Raw genomic sequence first — 21,686 nt, 5'->3', positions numbered from 1 at the left:
TTCTTTGACATCCTTACAATTATACATTGTGAAACATAACATCAAATTTAGGTGGAATATGTTAGGTTTCAGATTTTTTCGTGTCAATATGGTTCATTCTTGTTGCACCGTTGGCTGTCAAAACCAAGCACGCGGTCACAAAGAAGTAACATTTCACTGATAAGTGTTTCAGTTTAACCCTGACGAGGCCATAGTTTTGAACTTGAACTTTAAGCAACATTACTTATCCCGAAATGTATGAATGACTACTTTTTCTCATTATGTCGGTTTATTATAAGCTTTATTATCGTAACAGTTACTGGGTAGGTCTAATAGATTGATGGATGCAACATTGCTACAGAAAGCTACAGAAATATCTTGAGAACTTTTTATATTACTCCAGAATACCATCAGATAAGCATCATAGGCAATTGCGGGTGCATTGATGCAGTGACGAAGAAGCAATGGGTGCCGTCAAGATATGATGTTTGTTCTTAACACTTCAGAGAAGAGGACTTTTCTCTCGTCAAGCACAGGGATTTGAAGCTCTTCAACAAGCAATGCCATCTTTTGTTTTCCTCAGAAGCACAAGGTAGGAACCTTTAAGGAGCCATTCGAGAATTTGCACAATATTGTATATCAACGTGAGTTAGTCAAAGCATGCATTTACACTGGATCTTTAAACTATGTCTGTTAAATATTTCTTTCCTACACCTATGGTCATTTTTTTTTATAATTTATTTTTTCCACACTTTTATATACAAAGAAAGAAAGAAAAAAGAATAGAATAGAAAATAAGGGAGAAATAAAGAAAAAATACAATTAATTTACATTCATGAACAGTGGGATAATCATACCTTTATAAATGACAGAATAGGAGGGTTTCTCTCATCTCCAATTATCTGATCTAGGTCATCCGCAACCTAGTTCATACCCGTAAGTGAGTAAAGAAATTAACCTTAAAGCGAAAACAATAACAATAATCATAGTATTAAAAAAAAGGAGAAAAATGATACCACCTCAAAGCACCTTACAACAAATGTTCCAAAAATTATGTACAATGATTTACACATTTGCTTCAAGTAGTATTGGAACCCTTGGGTGATACCTGTTCTGACAATAAGACAAGATGCAATACTTCTGAGTTTAAAAAAATAATAATTTTGCACTGCACGACATGCTAAGAAAAAGGAAAGATGATAATAATGATGACAACAACAAAAGCAGTCAGTGGTGTGAACCAATGAACAAAATTAAGAAACTTGATTTCACATTATTATTATTATATCTGGGATATTTTGTCCAATTTTCCCAATGTCTCTCAAACATGTCTTGTTCTTGCCTCAAGATGAAAGTTAACTTCTCCATTTTAAAGATATCTTGAACCACATTAATCCTCAACTGTGGGAGTATTCTTTATCAATCAATTCCTTGTAATAGCTTTTTTGCTTGCTAGTGACAAAATACTGTATACGTATTCATTTTCTGGACTCTTGACAGTGTCTGGTATTAATCCCAAGCATAAGATTTCAAATTTTAAAAGAATCTTGACTTTCATAATTATCTCCATGTTTTGTTTAATGTCTTTCCAGTATTTTAAAATGATTGGACAGTCCCAAAACACGTGAAAATCTGTCGCCGTATTCTCTCCACAATCTCTCCAGCAGGAGGTACTTACATCCGGCGAGATCCTCTGAGCTGGAACTTTTCTCTTTTATATATATATATATATATATATATATATATATATATATATATATATATGGAATCATCACCATCTAACTCCTGTGATATTCTATAAATCTTAGATATGTTTCCACCCCCTGGGTCTGACTTATAAGCAAGAAGGAATATCTTGACCATACTCAAGTTAGTTTGTGATTCTTCTTTTTTCATTATTTTCTCTAGGTATGTCTCAATTGCAAAAATCTATAAAAGTCTTGATTTGTTAATCTAAACTGATTCTTTAGTTCCTGGTATTGTCGAAGTGCACCCCCTTCATAAAGAACACTGTGTATGATGAGCCCCTTTTCTGCCAATTGTTTGAATCTTATGTCAAACCCGTTGGGTGGAAAATCTGAATCATATCCAATCCATTTTATTTTTCCAGTATAGTTCCTTATGCTTGTTTTCATTAATTATTCGCTGCCAAATCTTGATGGACACTTTTATTCATGGGCTGGTGTCTTTTAAAAACTGAACCAAGCCTGTGTCCCCTATGATTACTTGTAATGGAATATCACTTGATATCATACATTCAATATCTTTCCATTTTGCTTTGTAGGAAGGGTTATAAATGTCGACTAAAGTTTTCATCTGCACCGCTTGATAGTCATTTTCAATATTTGGGTGAGCAAGGCCTCCCTTGTCTTTTGATAACTGGAGAGTCTTATAATGAATTCTTGGTCTCTTACTTTGGCAAATAAATGTTATTCATTTGTCTAATTCTCAAAATGTCCGTTTTGGGTGCTCTACTGGTATATTTTGGAACAGATAGAGTAATCTAGGTAGCACGTTAATTTTCATTGTTTCCACTCTCTGTCCTAATCCTAAAAAGGAAGCAGATTTGATGAAAAAAAGCAAACAGTGGTGAGAGAGCAACCTGGCGACAACCCCTCTCCAGTTCAAAGCCACCGGATAGTTCTCCATTGAGTCATATTTTGGCAATTGGTTTTTGATATAAGGTCTGAAAGATCCAACAGCCAATTTTACAGGACTTTACAAAACCACTATTTTACAATACATAAAGAAATAATCAATTCTCGAGTATGTTTTATGTTGTAATCTTTTCCATTTTTTTGGATATGGTATTGTTTTTGTCTGACTTAATCTTGGTACATCCCATTTTGGATTCTATCTCAAATTAAAATCCCCACCAAAGATCACAATTCCTTGGGCTTTTGTAATCATCAAAACAAAGATTTGTCTGTAATGTTCCCATGTTGCACTTGGGGTAATGTAAAAAGTAATTTCTGCCCTTTTCAACTTCCCTACAACCACATTATATCTTCCTTTTTTTATCTATAATTTCTGATATCTTTTAAAAAATTACCCTTTTCGATATAAGTGTGTGCCCTGTTTTGTATGATGATGAATAGACCCGATTAAAGCCCTGTCTATTAAGTTTAACGTGCTCTGTATCACTTAAATGGGTCTCCTGAAATTGTAGTACATCAATGCAATCTTTTTTTCATTTTGCCCAGTATGTTGCTCCTTTTTATTGAATTAAGTACACCCTTTACATCATAGGATGCTAACCTTATAGACGAGATCTTATTTTTCCATCGTGATTCAAATATCACTTCTAAAGTTATTACCCATTCATTCAAACACAGTAACAGCATGAGTAGATAGAAAAAGAAGTAAAGAGAGAAAAAAATAATAAAGAGAGAAACCAAAAAATAAAGGAAACAAAACATAAATAGAACCTAAACATTGCAAATTGAAAAAAATTCACCAGTGTCTCAGCTTGAACTTCCTGTTTTGAGGTCATGTTTATGACCCCATAAGAGCCGTGTTGTTTTATCAGCGCAGAGTGGAAGACTCTACACATCACTGACTGTAGAGGGCCCTCTTTTAAGTGTTCTGAACAGTCCATAACTTTTATTTACTCAGATCTTCCCCAGTCCAACATACTTTGTTAATAATGTCATAGAAGTAACCCAAATCTTATAGTGATGGTGATTTTTTATTTTTATTTTATATTTTTCTCCCGATCCCCATCACTTTTACCGCTTTACCATAAACAATTCTTCGTCAAAATAAAATAAAATTTACCAGTCAGTCCATCTGAAGATGTCCAGTTTCTTTTTAAAGCGTTCCCGTGGCTTCTCGGCTTGAGGCGTCCCTTCTCTCAGGATTCGAGGTCTGTTCCACATCAAGTTGTTGACTGTCACTCCAGCTTACCGGTGGTTGATATATCGCCACGGACACACCTCTCTTGACCATGTCTTTCGTACCCTCCTCTGCTGAGTTGTACGTGCATGTTTCTCCCTTGTAGAACACCCTCATTCTCGCTGGGAAAGGAGTTTGGAACCGGATATTGTCCTCCCTCTTCACCTCCACGTACTCCCGGCGCTTCCTGAGTATTTCCGGTGTATAATCATGGTCCGTGAACACTTTTTTTACCTTGATATAAAAGTCCTCTCTTTCGCCACACTTGTTACAAGATTTCCTCTTTCACGACAATAGATCTTGGTGGTGCGTCTGGCAGGGGTTTCGGTCCCGGTGCTTGGTGAGCCCATTTGATTCTCAGATCTTCGGGGTGTGGCAAATGCAAGTGTTATTTCAAAAGATTGTCCACAAACATCATTGTCGATCCAGAATTGTTCTCTAACTCCTCCACTATGCCATGAATTCTTATATTTTGATTTTGCTTTTCCCTCTTGGTCAATTAGTTTGTCTTGCAACTTAACCTGTGACTTTAGCAGCTCCTTCATATCTTCGAGTCCTTGCACTCATTCCTCTGTGGTTGGGATTCTCTATTCAGCTTCATCTAGTCTGTTGTTTATGACCTTGATATCCTCTCGTATTCGTTGGAGAGTTTCCGCACTTTCGCTCCGAAACTCTTTTAGTTCTTGCAGTATGGTTCGCAAGATAGCCATACCTTCATCTTTCTGTAGCTTTAGCTCCTCCGGCTCTGGGCAGGATCTTCCTAGGCCAGATGGGGTTCTTCTGCAGTCTGTGGGACAACTTTCTTCTTTTGTTTGGACATATTATAAACGCCTCTTTGTTTTCTTTAATTCACGTATGGGAAAAACAAACAAAGTATTTGGCGTTTATAAACCAAAACTTCATCAGGACGGGGAACTTTATCTTGCTGTTACAGCATGGCTGTTCCCTGTTAAGTATTATTAATTCAGTAACTCAGTTCTTGAATGTTTCACTGCTAATATATACAGGCTTTTTCATGCATTTTGCAATTCATCTACCAGGGACCATAACTTGAGGGTTTTCTAAAGGATTCTAAGATATGTTTTTGTAAATTTTGTATACAGGTATATCGTGGTTGATTTCAAGTTTACCATAGATTCGTACAAGTATCAATCGGTATTTTATAGTGCGTTTTTATATTCTGAAGAAGCAGTCCAGGCCAGGTAGTCATAGAATGTGTACTTCATCCTTGGAATTCATGAAACAGCAACCACCCCCACCAGACGTTGGTGCTTGTGTGGAGGTTGTAACTTCAGAGCACAGTTACGCTTGCCAGCCTGATACCCTCCAGAAGCTAGAGGAGATGCAGACTGATGCCCACAATACAAAGTGTCGGGAGAAGCATGACAAGGTCTGCACTGGCAAGATCTTACATGACCTGGCAGTGGAGAAGAAGCTGTCTGATGGTAATAATGATGTTGCTACTGCTCATTTATATGGTGTAATATTACAGGTTAAGCTTAACCCAAACGTATTGTGAGGGTCTGCTGGGAACGGCTGGCAGATTCCCCAGTCAGAAGGAATTTCAACTCCCACCTCCGAAAGAACTTTGCTCACGTCCCGGAGGAGGCGGAAGACATTGAGTCAGAGTGGACACCAACAGGCATTTTTAGCCTGTGGGACTCTCGATGCAGCTGAGAGGTACCGGCTGGCCAAGTGGAATGCAGCTTCGGTGGTCACTGAGGCAAAATCCTAGTTGTGGGAGGAGTTAGGTGAGACCAAGGAGAACAACTTCAGGTCGGCTTTGAGGAAATTCTGGTCCACCAACTGGCGTCTCAGGAGGGGCAAGCAGTGCACCATCTACACTGTAATGGGGATGGGGCGCTGCTGACCTCAACTTGGGATGTTGTGAGTTGCTGTTCTATGTCTGAGGTTGAGGTCACCGAGGTGGTTAAAAAGCTCCTTGGTGGCAGTGCTCTGGAGGTGGATGAGATTTGCCCAGAGTTCCTAAAGGCTCTGGATGTTGTTGGGCTGTCCTAGATGACACGCCTCTGCAACATCACGTGGACACCTTTGGGGACGAGCTGTGGGTCGTGACCGAAAGAACAAGATCCCAGATACAAGTGGCTGAAAAGAGTTTCCTCCGCAGGGTGTCCGGGCTCTCCCTAAGAGATAGGGTCAGAAGCTCGATCATCCAGGAGGAGCTCAGTGTCGAGGCGGAGCTCCTCCGCATTGAGAGGAACCAGAAGAGGTGGCTGGAGCCTCCCGGATGCCTCCCTGGTGAGGTGTTCCGAGCATGTCCCACTGGAAAGAGATTTCGGGGATGACCCAGGAAACGCTGGAGAGACTATGTCTCTCGGCTGGCTTGGGAACGCCTCGTGCCGGAATAGCTGGATGAAGTGGCTGGGGAAAGGGAAATCTGGATATCCCTCTGAAGCTACTTCCCCCGCGACCCAACCCGGAAAAGCGGTAGAGGATGGATGTGTGGATGGATGGAAAAGTCATAAGTTATGAAGAAAAGGATATTGGCTGTTGGATAAACAAAGCTAATGTAAATGCTTCAGTTGATTGATTTATAAATCTGAGAGCAATACAGTGTTATTGATAACATTTCCAAGATTATTCATTCTCTTGGACAAAAAGTGTCCGAAAAACTCCTTTTACTTTGTGGAATATAATCAATTGAAATGCCTGCTACACTAACATGAGAGGTAGGTGTGGCAGTTGTTATGTTTGGCATGGGGAATATTATTAAGGCCTCTACCTTCTTTTACTTAGGCATGTGTTAATGTATTTTATATATCTTCCTGGGCATGCTGCAGATGTTTAGATTATGTTCACGTCTCTTGGGATCCAATACATCAAGTATTTAGATTTATCACATAGTTTTCCATAGCAATGTGTGCATGTATACCATGCTTTGCACTCTTCCCCCTGTACCCCTCTCATTCACGCACATATATTTTGTTTTACTTTGGCTAATCTTCATTCCTCTTCTTTCAAGTGCATGCCTCCATCTTTCTAATTGTTCCTCCACCTGCTCCCTACATTCACTGCAGATCAGAATTCCATCTGGGAATATCATGGTCTAACGGGGATTGCAGTCTAACCACATCTGTCAGCCTATCCATCACCACAGCGAAAAGGAAGGGGCTCAGAGCTGATCCCTGATGCAGTCCCACCTCCACCTTAAATTCTTCAGTCACACCTACAGCACACCTCACCACTGTTCTGCTGCACTCATAATTGTCCCTGTATACTATTCTGAAGTAATTCTCTGCCTAACAGGACTTACGCATGCAGTACTAGAGTTCCTCTCTTGGTACTCTGTCATTGGCTTTCTCTAGATCCACAAAGACACAATTTTGCTCCTTCTGACTTTCTCTGTACTTTTCCACTTGCATCCACAAGACAAACAATGCAAATGTGGTAATCTTTCGAGCCACGAAACCATACTGTTGCTCACAGATACTTCTGTCCCGAGTCTCGCCTCCACTGCGCTTTCCCATAACTTCATTGTGTGGCTCATCAACTTCATCAACAGCTCTCCAAATTGCCTTTGTTCTTAAAAATTGGAACTAGCACACTTTTCCTCCATTCTTCAGTCATCTTCTCAACCACTAGTATTCACTCACTCACTGACTCACACTTCAAAATGGCATAAACTGAATATTAGGGTTGGATTGGACACAGACACCACATTAGCAGTGCGCAATTGTGCATGCGCGCATCTTAGATAGAACATTGGTGTGTACCAACAAAAACGTTTTGCACCTTCAATAACTACAAACTGTGGTTTACAGCCAGATTTAGGCAACTCCGGGAAACTAAAGAGGCTGAATATCATAGCGGGGATAGGGCCCTGAATAATCCCACTAGAAACCAGTAGACCAAAGAAATGAACATTGCAAGGAGTAATTATGCAGCAAAGATGAAAAACCAGTTTGGCGCTAATGGTCCGTTACACATTACAATTGCAAACTAATTACAAGTGATGACCCCCCCCCCCGAAGACGAGAAAAGCGGGGTAGCTGACGACATGAAGACCTCTTATTGCAGTGCACACACCCACACAACTGCACCACTGAGGGAGTGATCAAAGCAAAGGCATTCCTAACTATCGTTTTTCAAGTACCATATTTTGATTGATTTGATTTTTAATGTGAATCTTGTTTTTCTACAAAAACTGACAATAGGTGCTTTCTTCACAACATTCCATTTTTTTAAATTCCTTTTTGGGTGTATTTTTTTGTTATGATCTGGAATCCCAAATTATGTAAAAAATACTGGAAATTGTTTAAATTGTGGATCCCTGAATATGTAATCAGAATCAGATGTACTGGCCAAGTGTGTAACAACACACAAGGAATTTGTCTCCAGCCGTCGGTGCTGCCCTGCTCCAACATTCAGAACAAAGAACAGACAAACCAACAGGAACAAAGAACAAGAGGCATTCAGTTAATAGGAACAATTCCTGATAAGAGTCACAGATGTGCATGATGCAGAGTCTTCATTTAGAACAGTTAAGAGTGCATCAACGCCACACTTTATGTTTAGCTTGTACAAAGTGGCCTTACCTGTTCACATTTCCCTATACCAGTGCAATTAATGCAAAGGTTGGTGTTTAAAGTGACGAATCGTGCGATAGTCTAAAGAATATATTACTAATACTGATACCAGCGGGATATGAGGGTGTGTCCTAACTACGGCACAAGGGACAAAATAGAAGGTTCACAGATCAAGAATTTAATAACTTAATTGGCAGATGAAAAAAAACAGTTTGAATCCTTGCTAGTTTTGACTTGCATTGATCAGTATGAAAGTTTAACTTTTTGGATGGAATTACTCAATTTACAATTACTTTGCGATGGTCTTGAGACACCTCTTTGGTCTCACCATTCATGAAATGTGTCTTGACTCACACTTTGGCAATGAGACCTATATAGGCCATGAATTAGGACTGAACCAGCTTATATTCATTAGTACAGACAGACACAGACAGCTGTATGATCATTGTTAAATTTTAGGTGTTGTCTCAGATTTGGCATGCCTTTTTTCATCTCCCTTTCCTCGTGAGTTCATATCTCTTGCTTCTCATACAGTGCAGATGCTTTTTTCTTTGCTCTTACTCTGCTTGCTTTCCCTCTGTTGACAATTTTTTTTCTTGGTGATAAGCTTGTTTTCCATCTGAAAGATTTTGTTTTTAGATGCAGCGACTCGTGGATACTTTTAAATCTGTGGGACTGTATTTTTTGTTTTTGTGGATAATCAGTTGTTTCATCCTTATGTGAGCGTGGCCTGCTAATTACCACAAGCCTGGTGTTAGCAACAAGACCAGCCCTCAAGATGCCTCCCTTCTCTACTGAGGACAATCATGGACTATTGTAGAGGGTGTCAATTCTGGAATCGAAAATCTGCCGTCTTGAAGTTTATGTGGATATAAATGGACAGTCGGGGAATTAAACCACTCTACAGATGTGTCAAAATGGTGAGCAGAGGTGTGCTAACAGACAGCCACCTAGGTCAACAAAGACGATTCAACCGTGGAAAGGATAACGGACACCCCAGCAGTTCTCCCTGAAATTTACTGGGAGCAAAGCCCAAACATATGGGACATTTAAAAAGGAAGACACAACAGCACCAGAAGATTACCAAAGAATCTGGCTGGCATGTGTTGCGGGCCTCCTCAACACCAAGTGAGTGGCCACGGGCGGTCTTTACAGCAAAGAGCAAGAAAAAAGAATGTGATTCAGTCCAAAATATTGACGTCAGACTTACAAATAAATTTGAGGTACTCTTACAAGACCCAGACCAAGACTGTTCATCCTCCACCACCACTGAAAGGTATGAAATTAAATCATCCAAGAAAAAAAATGGGACCCCAATCATTAATAGTTGGTGATGGAGCCATCAAGGATTTGAAACGCTTTTGCAGTGAGAAGAACACCAAAGTACTGTGTTTTATTAATGACACGGTGTCTGATATCTCTCAAAAAGTCCTGGAGATCATTGATCAGTACCCAACTGCAAAATCTGTCATTATACACACAGGGGCCGTGGATGTTCTCAAGCAGGAATCAGAGGTACTTTCATTGATCTCCAAGTAAAAGTGCAAGGGATGGATGCTGAGGTTTTTATAAGCGGACCTCTCTCACTTGTACGACCTGGAGATGAACGTTTCTCGAGGCTCCATCAATTGAATACGTGGTTAAGCAATGTATGCATTGCACTATCCGTGAGATTCATTGATAATTTCTGCCTTTTTTGGGAGGGTAAAAATCTTTACAAAGCAGACGGTTTCTGTCTAAATAGACAAGGGGTTAAGTTATTAGCTGCCAACATTTTCTACTGTGTGAGTCATTCAGCGCCCTGTAAAGAAAATGTTTACATAAACAAAGGGCAAAAGGATCCAGTTGTTCCCAAACAATCGGAGGAACAAAAGAGATAAGGCGAGACAAGGTGCACACAGATGCATTTGCGTCATCCAAACAACCTGATGAGCAAATGATAAATGGAATGTACCAGCACTTTAAATCTCCCACACCTTTTCCTACCCCATTGGAGCCATCCACACCTCAGAATCTCCCCCCTATGACTACAACAACCATACAATCCACAATAGATGCTGGCTCCCCCTCTTCCAGCATGAATGCAATGTTGGGTCTGATGGATAGGATGAAGACTATTGTCAACAATGGAGTCCAGCCCATACCACGCCAAGATCTTCCTCCCGTGCCCCCTCGCCTGAAAACACCATCCACTAAGAAGCAAAAGGCTCCTCCTCCACCCATGAGGACTATCTGTAAATCTGACTGATATTTACCGGGTCTTTTCCAGAATAACGCAAACCCCTATGGAGATCAAGGATTTTTCATCCCTGTAATTACAAGGGACAGAAAGTTGGTCAAAAAGATATGGCACCAAAAAAGTAGAACTTCCAACTTAGTGAGGATAAAATGCAAGTCTATTGAACCATTCTCTCCGGCCATCTCTGCGAGACTCTCTCTTTTTAATATCAGGTCATTGGGTAACAAATCAATGTTGATCAATGACATCATTACAACGTATGGTCTGGTCTTTTTGTTATTAAATGAAACGTGGTTAACAGAAACTAGCTGTAATACCATTTTAAATGAGGCAACACCAGTAGATTTTAATTTTATGAACCAGTGTCATACAGGGAAAAAAGGTGGTGGTATTGCTGTTATTTTGAAATCATTATTTGAATGTAAAGAAATTATACTCTGGGATTTTAGCTCCTTTGAATATCTGTGTTTTTTAGTTCAGGCTGACCCAAAGGTGATCATTTTAATCATTTATAGCCCTCCAAGATACAATGGAAAATTTATGGAGGATTTTTCAGAACTGTCAGTTATTTCCACTGATCTATTTCTACAACTATTTTGTCATCACAGGGGACATCAACATTCATGTTGACAATAACATGGAAAAAACATCACAAGAACGTTCTGCAATACTAGACACATTTGACCTCTCTCTCAACATAATATGAGTCCAACTCACACTCAAGGTCAGATCTTAGACCTGGTCATCTCAAAGGATATCGAAATTCTATCGATTGACATTAAGTATATGGCTATTTCTGACCATTTTTGTGTATTTTTTTTAATTACAGAGTCTTACAAAAGTTCAGACAACCGTGGCTGTGCCACAGAATGTGAATGGTGAGACAGTTGAACTTTTGGACAATTTCACCTCGAAAATCCCAAATGCCATGAATGCTGTCGCTTCTGTTAAAACTAAGACCATCCTGAGGGGACCTAGAACACCGTGAAGGAGCACAATGATGGTCAAGAGATCTAAATCAGAGTGTAGGAAAGCAGAACGCAAGTGGAGAAAAACTAAACTCCAAATTGACTGTGACCTCTACAGTGTCTTTGTAATTTTAACCAAGAGTTAGTTAGAGCTAGACAGTAGCACTTTTCTAAAATCATCAAGAACCTCAACAATACTCATGGTCTATTTGCTGTGGTTGACAAGCTTAAAACCCCCCCGAATCAGATCGATCCAGAACTCGTAACAGCTGGCAAATGCAATGATTTTGCCTGTTATTTTAGTGAAAAAAATACAATATTTGACCTGATGGATTGGATTTCAGCACAAATTAACAAAAAGATAGAAAGAGCTCAGATCTGAAACCAACCAGAGAAAACTATTAACATGTCAGAATTTGATACAGTTGACCAAAAAAACGGTAGAGAAAACTGTTCAGCAGTTGAAACCATCCTTGAGCTGTCTCGACTTAATACCATCTGACTTTTTCAAAACTATTTTGAAGTCAGTGCTACCTGATTTGCAGCAAATAATCAATTGCTCACTTCAGTCTGGAGGGTTTCCCAAAGCTCTTAACCCCATTCATGGACAGGGTGGCAATTTTTTGCCTTATTGAGATAAAACTCTCCTAACAGGCCACAATCAAGGAAATAACACTTAATTTTCGTTTAACGCATAAAACAAAGGGCAAAAAAGATGTACCCTCTCGCGGGCAGCATCACAAAACTGGGACGGTGATGTTCTCAGTTATGTGAAGTGGTACATAGCTAATTTTATGACTTAATTAATTTTCATTGTAGAATGACACCCATTAATAATACTGATGGATTAGCATTTTGAAGACAAACTTGGTTGCATACTGACCTTTCTCCCTTTATTCTCTTTGAAAACGCTCCACATGTACTTGAGGCAGCCATGTTGGGTCAGGAAGGAAAGGGGAAATAACGCCGTGCTAACTTTGACCGATGAGTTATTCTCTCCAGATACCAAATTATGGCTTCAGATTAAAACACTTAAATATTTTGATATACTGAAGGATATAATGCGTGAAAATCATGATGTCCCAAAAATGGTACGCTGCCCACGAGTGGGATCTATTTAAAGCCCGGGTGTCATAAACATTCTAAAATAGATATTGTAATGAAAAATACATAACAGTATTCACTTCAATGTCTATACGGAAAAAAAAAGTGAGTGGAGAGCGCGTCATCCATGCACAAAGTTGCGCAATTGAGTGTTCCTCAACATCCAAGTGGTCGCCATATTAGTCGCGTCATCTGTCCTTGACGTCATCGTCACTTCCGCCGTTGAAAAGGCGCAGTGCGTGCTACTACGGAAGCCGAACAACAAAGATATTCGCATTTTTCCGACGCCCCTTCTGACACCGAAGTTCACCACACAACCGAGTGAAGTTACCGGGGCAATATTACACTATTGTTTCGAGCCAAATTCATTCCAATCACGGCCAAACCAGATCCCGTCCGATCCACTCCCGCGGCAGAGATGAGCCATCGCGTGTCATTGCAGCCGGCCGGTGTGGCTTATGACAGAGCCCAGCGGTGCTGCTTTAGTCACGGTCGAACTTTATGCGCGTAAGCAAATGAGTAACGCATTCTCGGCTGGGTTCTTCAGAGCCGCCCCCGTCGCAAAGCCCGACGCGCAGCCTTTGCAGAAGCTGTGACTGCCGAACGCGGCGCCTCAGCCAGTCTGGCTGAGTTTCGGTGCCCGTGGTGGAATATCAGGAGGAGGTGGAGCCGAGCTATGTTGCTTTTAGGGGTATGTTTAAAGTCGCTACAGTACTCGATGAACACTATCGAGACATAGTTGGCTGGGCGACGCGCACATTGACACATTTCATACGCGGATCTTTTGTTACGTTATGAGACATCAATTACGTGGTCTGCCGCAAACTATTTTTTTTTTGAGCTGTATACACACCAACCTGTTATTTGGAACCCACGAAGCTCTTGTCCTACAACGAACAGGGTCTCTTTTAATCTTATGAAGGGTCCACTTCCCCGGCGGAGATGAGTCTTCGCAGAAGCAGTGACCGCTGAACGCAGCGCCTCAGCCGGTGTGGCTGATTTTCTGTGCCGTGGAGGCATAAAATAAGGAGGTGGAGCCGAGCCATGCTGCTTTTAGGGGTATGTTCAAAGCCGCCGCAATACTTGTTGAACACCGTCGATCCGGGGCGTATTATTTGGAACCCACCAAGCTCTCGTCCTCTGCAACCGTGCAATCCATTTTTCACAACGAACTGGGTCTCTTGCAAACTTATGAAAGGGTAATTCCATTCTCCCGAGTGTTCAAGCTATGTCCAGCAATGCAATGAGCCGGCTAACACGAAGGAACAACGAGCTACCTTCCCGGAGGTAAAACTAATGGAAACAAACGAGTCCAATAGGGGGCGCCTCTGTCCTGTACGTCACTTCCTGCTTCTTCTCGAAAATAAATCCCTCGAGAGGATTTCCATGGCGGGAGTTACAAAAAGCTGTATACGTCAAAATCATATTTTGAGGTGAAAAAACACATGGGACCATATTGGGGGTGGGTTTTTCATTAATAATATACCAAAAATCATCCGTTTGAAGACACTTGAGCTTTAAAGTAGCTGCTGTTAAGCCCCTTCTAAAAAACAGAGCACTGGACCATTCCATGTTAGCAAGCTATAGACCCATCTCAAATCTCCCGTCCATAGCCAAGATTCTTGAGAAAGTTATTTTTAATCATCTCAGCAATTTCTTGAATTTAAAAGGACTTTTTTTGACAAATTTCAATCAGGTTTCCGAACTCATCACAGTACAGAATCTGCTCTTATCAAAGTGCTAAATGATATAAGGTTGATCACTAACTCAGGAAAAGTGTCAATTTTGGTCCTGTTGGATCTCAGCACGGCTTTTGATACGGTAGATCACAATATACTGCTAAGCAGGTTTGAAACGTGAAACGTTTGAAAATGGAACAGTCCTCAAATGGTTTTGGTCCTACATGGAGGAAAGGAGCTAATTTGGGACCATTGGAGGTGATTGGTCTCAGCAAATGGCAATAACCTATTGGGTCCCTCAAGGGTCAGTTCTTGGACCTCTCCTGTTCAGCCTGTATATGCCCTTGGGTCAAATTCTTCAAAACTTTAATTTTGACTACCATAGCTATGCAAATAACACACAGTTATATTTAGCAGTTCAATTGAGGCATTGTGCCACTGTCTAAATCTGATAAATAACTGGATGAGCCAAAATTTTCTTCAACTAAATCACAACAAAACAGAGAATTATTTTTGGCAATAAAGAAAAGAGAATTGCTGTTAGTAAACACCTGGATTCTCTATCTTTAAAAAACAAAGACCAAGTCCAAAACCTTGGTGTTCTGATTGATTCCGACCTGACTTTCAACAATCATATCAAATCAATCACAAAAACTGCCTTCTACCATCTGAAGAACATATCTAGAGTGAAATCTTGTCAAACAGACCAGGAAAAGCTCATCCATGCTTTTATCTCAAGTAGACTTGACTACTGTAATGGTCTTCTGACTGGACCCCCCCCCCCCAAAAAAAAAGAGTATGAAACAGCTGCAGCTCATTCAGAATGCTGCAGCTCACGTTCTGACCAAAACAAAGCGTCAGATCTATAGTTCCAATCCTAAAGTCCTTGCACTAGTTTCCAGTCAGCTTTAGAATAGATTTTAAAGTTCTGCTACTGGTCTATAAATCACTAAATGATTTAGGTCCTGAATACATGAAAGAAATGCTGACGGAATACAAACCAAGTAGAGCTCTGAGATCGACTGACTCAGGTCAAATAGTTGAGTGCAGAGTCCAGAGCAAACATGGTGAAGCAGCATTTAGCTATTATGCTGCACACAAATGGAATAAGTTGCCAACAGAGGTGACGTCTGCCCCAAGTGTGAATGTTTTTAAATCCAGGTTGAAAACTCTTCTTTTTTTCTCATGCTTTTTAGAATATATCCACTTTTTGATCATATTACTGCATGCGGTTTTGTCTTTGTCTGTTTTTTTTATATATATTTTGTAATTTGTATTGGCTCCAGCACTCCCTGCGACCCTCGTGAGGACAAGTGGCAAAAGAAAATTGATGAATAGATGGATGGATGGATATTTTAAACATTCTGCTACCCACATAAAGATACATACCCGCTACTTCGTGGTTTTTCACTTTTTGCCACCAATGAAACGCGAAAAAACGAGGGATTACTGTATTGAGAAAAAGGGTTAGGTGTTAAATCCCTATTTCACCCACTGTATGCATGTATCTATGTATGCATGGATGTACACATACTGTATATGAATATACAGAGGTACATGTCAAACGTATTTGTTTCATTCACTGATTTTTTTATTTTGAACATGATAATTCTTTCAAAAAACAAGACATGATTGAAGTAAAATTCGAGTAAAAAAAGAAGTAAAAACGTATTTACTCCTAGCCCTCTCTACTTCTTTATCATATAACCATTATTTCATATGAACATCAATAGGCAGTAGAATGATAGCAGTCGTGCCCACCTATAAATATCAACTTTCAGAACAATTTGCCCAAATTTGTCTGAATTTCCATATTTTTTAACATTTTGTTAAGAACACATCTTTGTGACATTAACTGCAACCCTATGAGGGGCACAAGCCAGTACAAACTGTCGGATAGTTCCAAGCTCGGCTAAATTAACAACATTGCGCTAAGTCACAGAGCACCAACCTCAGCGGCGCAGCCTGGGGTTCCTTGTCACCTCGTTAGTCCACTAAACTAGTAGCCAAGATACTGCATACGCCTAACACTGCAATTGCTTTAATCAATTTAAACGCTTCCATTTGTGGTCACATTCAAAAAGCCACCATTGTGATTCCTTTTAATGTAAATGTTTTGGTTTTTCTTCTCATTTTTAAGAAACTTTGCTAAAGTAATTAAATCCATTGGAGTCCAATCCCGATTGTTATGAGTTTGAACTGTCCCGTTTACTTGTTTGCTTAAAAACATTGTAGTGTATTGTATATTTTATTTTTAAATCAATTTTCAGATTTACCAGGGAGTACTTGAAGCTCTACTACTAGATGGTGTTGTAGTTGTAACAGTAATGTCGGCATCTTCTATCAAATAACACGCACTCCACCATGTGACGATTTAAACCCACTAACTAAATGGGTTCTTTGACAAAGTGGTGTTTCTTAATTTCCTTGTCAATTTGTAATCACTTTGGGCTTTCTTTCAATCAATATGACTTGTTTTCATTTAACATTTTGTAGACCATTTGCTCAAGGTGTATCACACAAATAAATTGTTAAAAAAATATACATTGTGATTTCTGGATTGTTCTTTTTAGATTTTATGTCCCCTGCGACTGACTGGCGACCAGTACCAGACCTATATTCCGCCTTTCGCCCGAAGCTAGCTGGGATAGGCTCCAGCTTTCCCACAACCCTTGTGAGGCTAAGCGGCTTGGATAATGACATGACATGACAGATTATCTCTCTGACAGTGCTCATGCACCTATGATGAAAATTTCAGACCCCTCCATGATTTCTAAGTGGGAGAACTTGCAATATAGCAGGGTGTTCAAATACTTGTTTTCTTCACTGTACCCACATAATCAGTCTTATGGCGAGCTTTTCAATCTTGCCTGTCTCAGAGCCAAGACCAAGGTTCACAAAGTGATCATCAGAGACATGCTGTTGGAACCCACACTCAGTGCTCTCCCAAGTCCCTGATGGATCGTTTCTCCCAGGCCTGCAAGGACTTCAGACTTCAGACAATAATCCTCAAGAAAATCAATGTCCTGGGACAAGGCACCAAGATACCGCTGTCCATTAGTACAAGCTCAATGTGGTGCATGAGGTTCATCTCCCTTGGCTCAAACATCACAGACAACCTTGACCTAGATGACACATAAACGACACAGGTTTCCCATCTGCAGCCTCTGCCACATTCTCAGAATCTCCTGGCAGAACAAAGTGATCACCGAGGTCCTGTTTAACAGCGGTGTATCCAGCATATACACTCTGCTCGGACAGCGGCAATTCAAGGCCAGGCCACGTCCACCGAATGCAAGATGACCGCATCCCCAAAGACATCTTGTTAGGGAAGCTGGTTGCTAGGCGAGGAATACAGGACAGCCGCAGCCACACGACTGCAACATTGTCAAGAGGGACCTGAAAGCTACCTGTATGAACCTGGAGACCTGGGAGAGTCCGGCAGACATCCACTCAAAGTGGAGAAAAGCCCTGGCTCGGCACCTCTAACTGGGCCAAGCAAAGCTGATGGAGGTTGTTGCAGCGAAGCGAGCCCGTAGAAAAGAGCACAGCAATTCCAACAGACAAGGGTTTTCCTTCAAGTGCAAGCTATGCCAAAGAAACTGTCACTTACGCATAGATCTTCAGACCCACAGAAATGCTGCTCCACCAATAACTAAGATGGCACCCCATGATCAACCCTGATCAATGGAGGCCTATGGTCTATATCAGCGGCGGCCAACTCCCAGCTCTCGGGCCACAAGTGGCTCTTTGTCTTCTTTTTGTGCGGCTCTCGTGAAGGCAAGAGAGCATATTGCAGTTCTGTTTATGTGGATGTGCACACGCAGTTTGCTTGAATTCATTAGGTAGTTCCGAGCAAGTGTTGCTTGTGTTTATTACTGGATTTCCTAGTCCACTTTGCTTCAGTTTATTACAGTTGTTATGGGTATTGTGACAACAACCTCGGTATGTGGGCGGATTGAGCATCAACGTCTGAGTAACACAGCACTGCTCATCGTGAGAAAGAAAAAAAAAACCCGCAATGACAACCGGGGAAGAGTGGCTTTACAGTTCCCGGCATCTAGTTTAGCTGTGCAACAAGAGAAGGAAGATTTAACCCCAAGCAGGACAACCTCGGCACTGAGAATACGTCTTCCCTACGTCTCCCTACCACGGTCACATGACAGCAGCAGGAGAGGTTAGCGTGCTATTTTTGCAAATCTGGCTTTGAACAAAAATAGCTCAAAGAACTCATATGGTGATCTTTGGAGAAAATTTGTCAATTTTGCTCTCAAAATGCCAGGGAAAAATGTCCAGTTAAACAAAATATGCGGATGAACACAGGACATTTTTACAAGAGCAGGACTGCTTTTTTTTTTTTTTGGGGGGGGGGGGCAACAGCAAGCCACTCTCTGCCTTTTGTGTAAGACGTCAATCACATTTCACAGATTCAAATCTCCACCTCAGCGCACTCCACACTAACATCGACCTGTAATTTCGAAAAGGGACTAAACTTCACAAGTTAAAAAAGTTAGAAAAATCACACAGAAAAGCAGATGCAGTTTATTAAAAAATAATGAAGCATCCAGAGATGAATGCTTGCATCATATCAAGTGGCTTACAGCATTGGAAAAGCCAAAAAGTCATACATTGAAGGGTGATTTATTAAAAAAAAATGCCTCAGTGATGTCCTTAAACAAAAATCTTAAACAAATGGTATCAGACTTTCAAGTATTCCGACACACTGTTGAACAGAAAATATTGGACATTAGCATGGCTACTGATTGCATTGGATGAGAATTTTGCCATACAAGACAAGACAAGACTTGGTTGACCTGGTAGTTTGCCTGTGTGGGAGAGCACACAATTTTTTTTTTTTTATTACTGCCTGTGTCACTTTGTAGGAGTCGACTTTTCTTTCTATCATGTTGGTGTTTGACTTTTTCAATAAATCTGTCTGAACAAAGGTATGTGTGTGAGGAGGGAATGATACCCATGTTTATGATGTGGCTCTATTGCTCTTTGATGTGTATGATGTGGCTTTTTGGCAAAACACAGTAAAAAATGTGGCTCTTCATCTCTGACTCGTTGGCCACCCCTACTTGAATGGTCCTATTCTAGTTATCATTATTAGTAGTATTTTCTTTCTTCAGTTAGAGCCCTTTGCATGTTCTTCCTATTTCCTTTGTAAATGTCATTAAATATACTATAAAATTCTACTCTTGGTTGTATTTTGTGTGTTCTGAGTTTAAGAAAATATCTGTCAACTAGAACTTTAAATTTCATGAATCATTCATATAACGAGACAGATAAGGGTTCTTGTCATTTTCCCTAAATTTTATTCACATGAAAAAGTGAAAGTGTGCCCCTTCTCTTGATAAAATTAAATTGATTTCAACAAGGCGTCGTGACGGTGGACAACTAATTAGAGCGTCTGCCTCACAGTTTTAAGGACCGGGGTGAAAAGCACAGCCCCTCTTGGGTGGAGTTTGCATGTTCTCCCCATGTCTGCATGGGTTCTTTCCGGGCACTCCGGTTATCCCGCATATCCCAAAACATCCATTAATTGGAGAAACTAAATTGTCCGTAGGTCTGATTTGTGAATGCGAAGGGTTGTACGTTTATAAGTTCCCTGCGATTGGCTGTTCAGGGTGTACCCCCCCCCTGCCCGAAGATAGTTGGGATAGGCTTCAGCACTACCACGACCCTTGTGAGGATAAGCGACTCAAATAATGGATGGATTTTAACAAACTTAAAATCATGCTTAACCAAAAGTAACAGGCATTGCATTTGGCGTGTTCTTTGCTCTTAAATTTATTACATTTTTATTTCATTGATATATGCTACACAGTACATAATGGGAATAATAATTTATGCTTTCAATGTTTGTCATTAAATGTATATATTACATCAAACTTGTACTATACTATACTATATGAGAGTTTGACGTTTCATCATGAAAAATACCAAAAATAATTTGCCTTTGCCAATTCTGTTTTCAACCCTGGTAATAAATAATGGCCTCACTAACTAAATAATTAAATAGATATCAGATCTATAAAACCAGATTAACCAGATCACAAATGTTAATATTAAAACAGCACTATTTTGCAAAAAGGTTCTATTGCTGATAGATTAAACTGGATAATTTTGTATGAACAATAATTTTGGTTTATATTTTGTACAATGTAAATATATGGCAAGAGGAAATGTCATTACATCTTCTCTTGCATGCTATTTATATTTCATACTGATATTTCCGAGATTACACAATCACAACTAAAACCAAGCGTCCACCCTTTGTGATATAAGAAATTCAGGTCAAGATAAATACTTATTTTATTATTGATGTGACCTATAACCAATTTAACTGAATTAAAAAATAATAATTTAAAAATCTAAATCAATCAAACAAAAGCCATTAATGCCATTATATGAATACAACGAAACAAGGAGCATTTCTCCACAGGGTGCTAGCGTGAACAAAATGGAATAAAATGGAACATCTTAGGCATGAGGAAAAATACCTAAAAAAAAAAAAAATCCAAGGCACAGTTATTGCTAAAAGAACATAAATAAACAAATAAAATAAATACAAGGGTGTATTTTTCAGTCTTATTCCCCCTGTCCAGGCCTTGGTAAGATTATTAAAACCAAGAAAAGTATACTAGAAGTGCAGTTGCGTAACTTTACAATACAGTACTGTTATGTTTTGTAGTTTTAAATTCAAGGAGTTGATGGCTCTAGGGAAAAAGCAGTCCTCTGAGTCTGCTTGTCCGTGTTTTGTGGGACCTGTACCACCTCCCAGAGGACAGCAGGTTAAACATGTGGTGCCAGGATGTGAAGAGTCTTTAACGATATTAGTAGCTCTCATGTGATGGGAGGAGTTGGCAATGTCTTCCTGGGAGGGCAGAGAGCAACCAGTGATCTTCTGGGCGGTGTTCATCATTCTTTGCAGAGCTTTCTTGTCCGCTGTTGTACATTCAGCATACCACAGTGTGATGCAGTATGTGAGGTGGCTCTCCACGGTGGTTCTGTAGAAAGCCAGCCGCAGCTTAGCTTCCAGAATGTTCTTCCAGAGGACTCTCAGGAAGTGGAGTGGCTGCTGGTCTTTTTGGATTACAAGCTGCCAACTGCTCAGCACATCTGCTTCAATTTCCTCTCACATTTCAGAAATATGCAGGATAGGTTAATTGAAGACTTTGTCCGTAGGTTGATGATTGTCATTGCTTGCCTTGCAAATGGCTGACGACCAGATCAGAGTATACCTTGCCTCTTACCGAGAGTGATCTGAGAT

General features: G+C 40.2%; 1 protein-coding gene across 8 annotated transcripts in view; it reads right to left on the bottom strand.

The window, feature by feature from the left end:
- llgl2 (LLGL scribble cell polarity complex component 2) overlaps positions 1 to 21,686 on the bottom strand; it is a 154,655-nt gene that overhangs the window by 87,597 nt on the left and 45,372 nt on the right. The window contains exon 12 of one of the 8 annotated variants that reach the window (XM_061810192.1): positions 18,785 to 21,679. The exons of the other annotated variants lie outside the window; for them this stretch is intronic. Coding sequence (XP_061666176.1) covers positions 21,647 to 21,679 — 33 coding nt within the window. The 3' untranslated portion in view covers positions 18,785 to 21,646. Of the gene's footprint in view, positions 1 to 18,784; positions 21,680 to 21,686 lie in introns of those variants that run through there. 8 annotated transcript variants of the gene reach the window in all.

Source organism: Syngnathoides biaculeatus, chromosome 22, assembly GCF_019802595.1.
Source record: "Syngnathoides biaculeatus isolate LvHL_M chromosome 22, ASM1980259v1, whole genome shotgun sequence".
NCBI classification, from domain to species: domain Eukaryota; kingdom Metazoa; phylum Chordata; class Actinopteri; order Syngnathiformes; family Syngnathidae; genus Syngnathoides; species Syngnathoides biaculeatus.
Note: the sequence above shows the minus strand (reverse complement) of the source record. Positions and strands in the feature narration are given on the sequence as shown.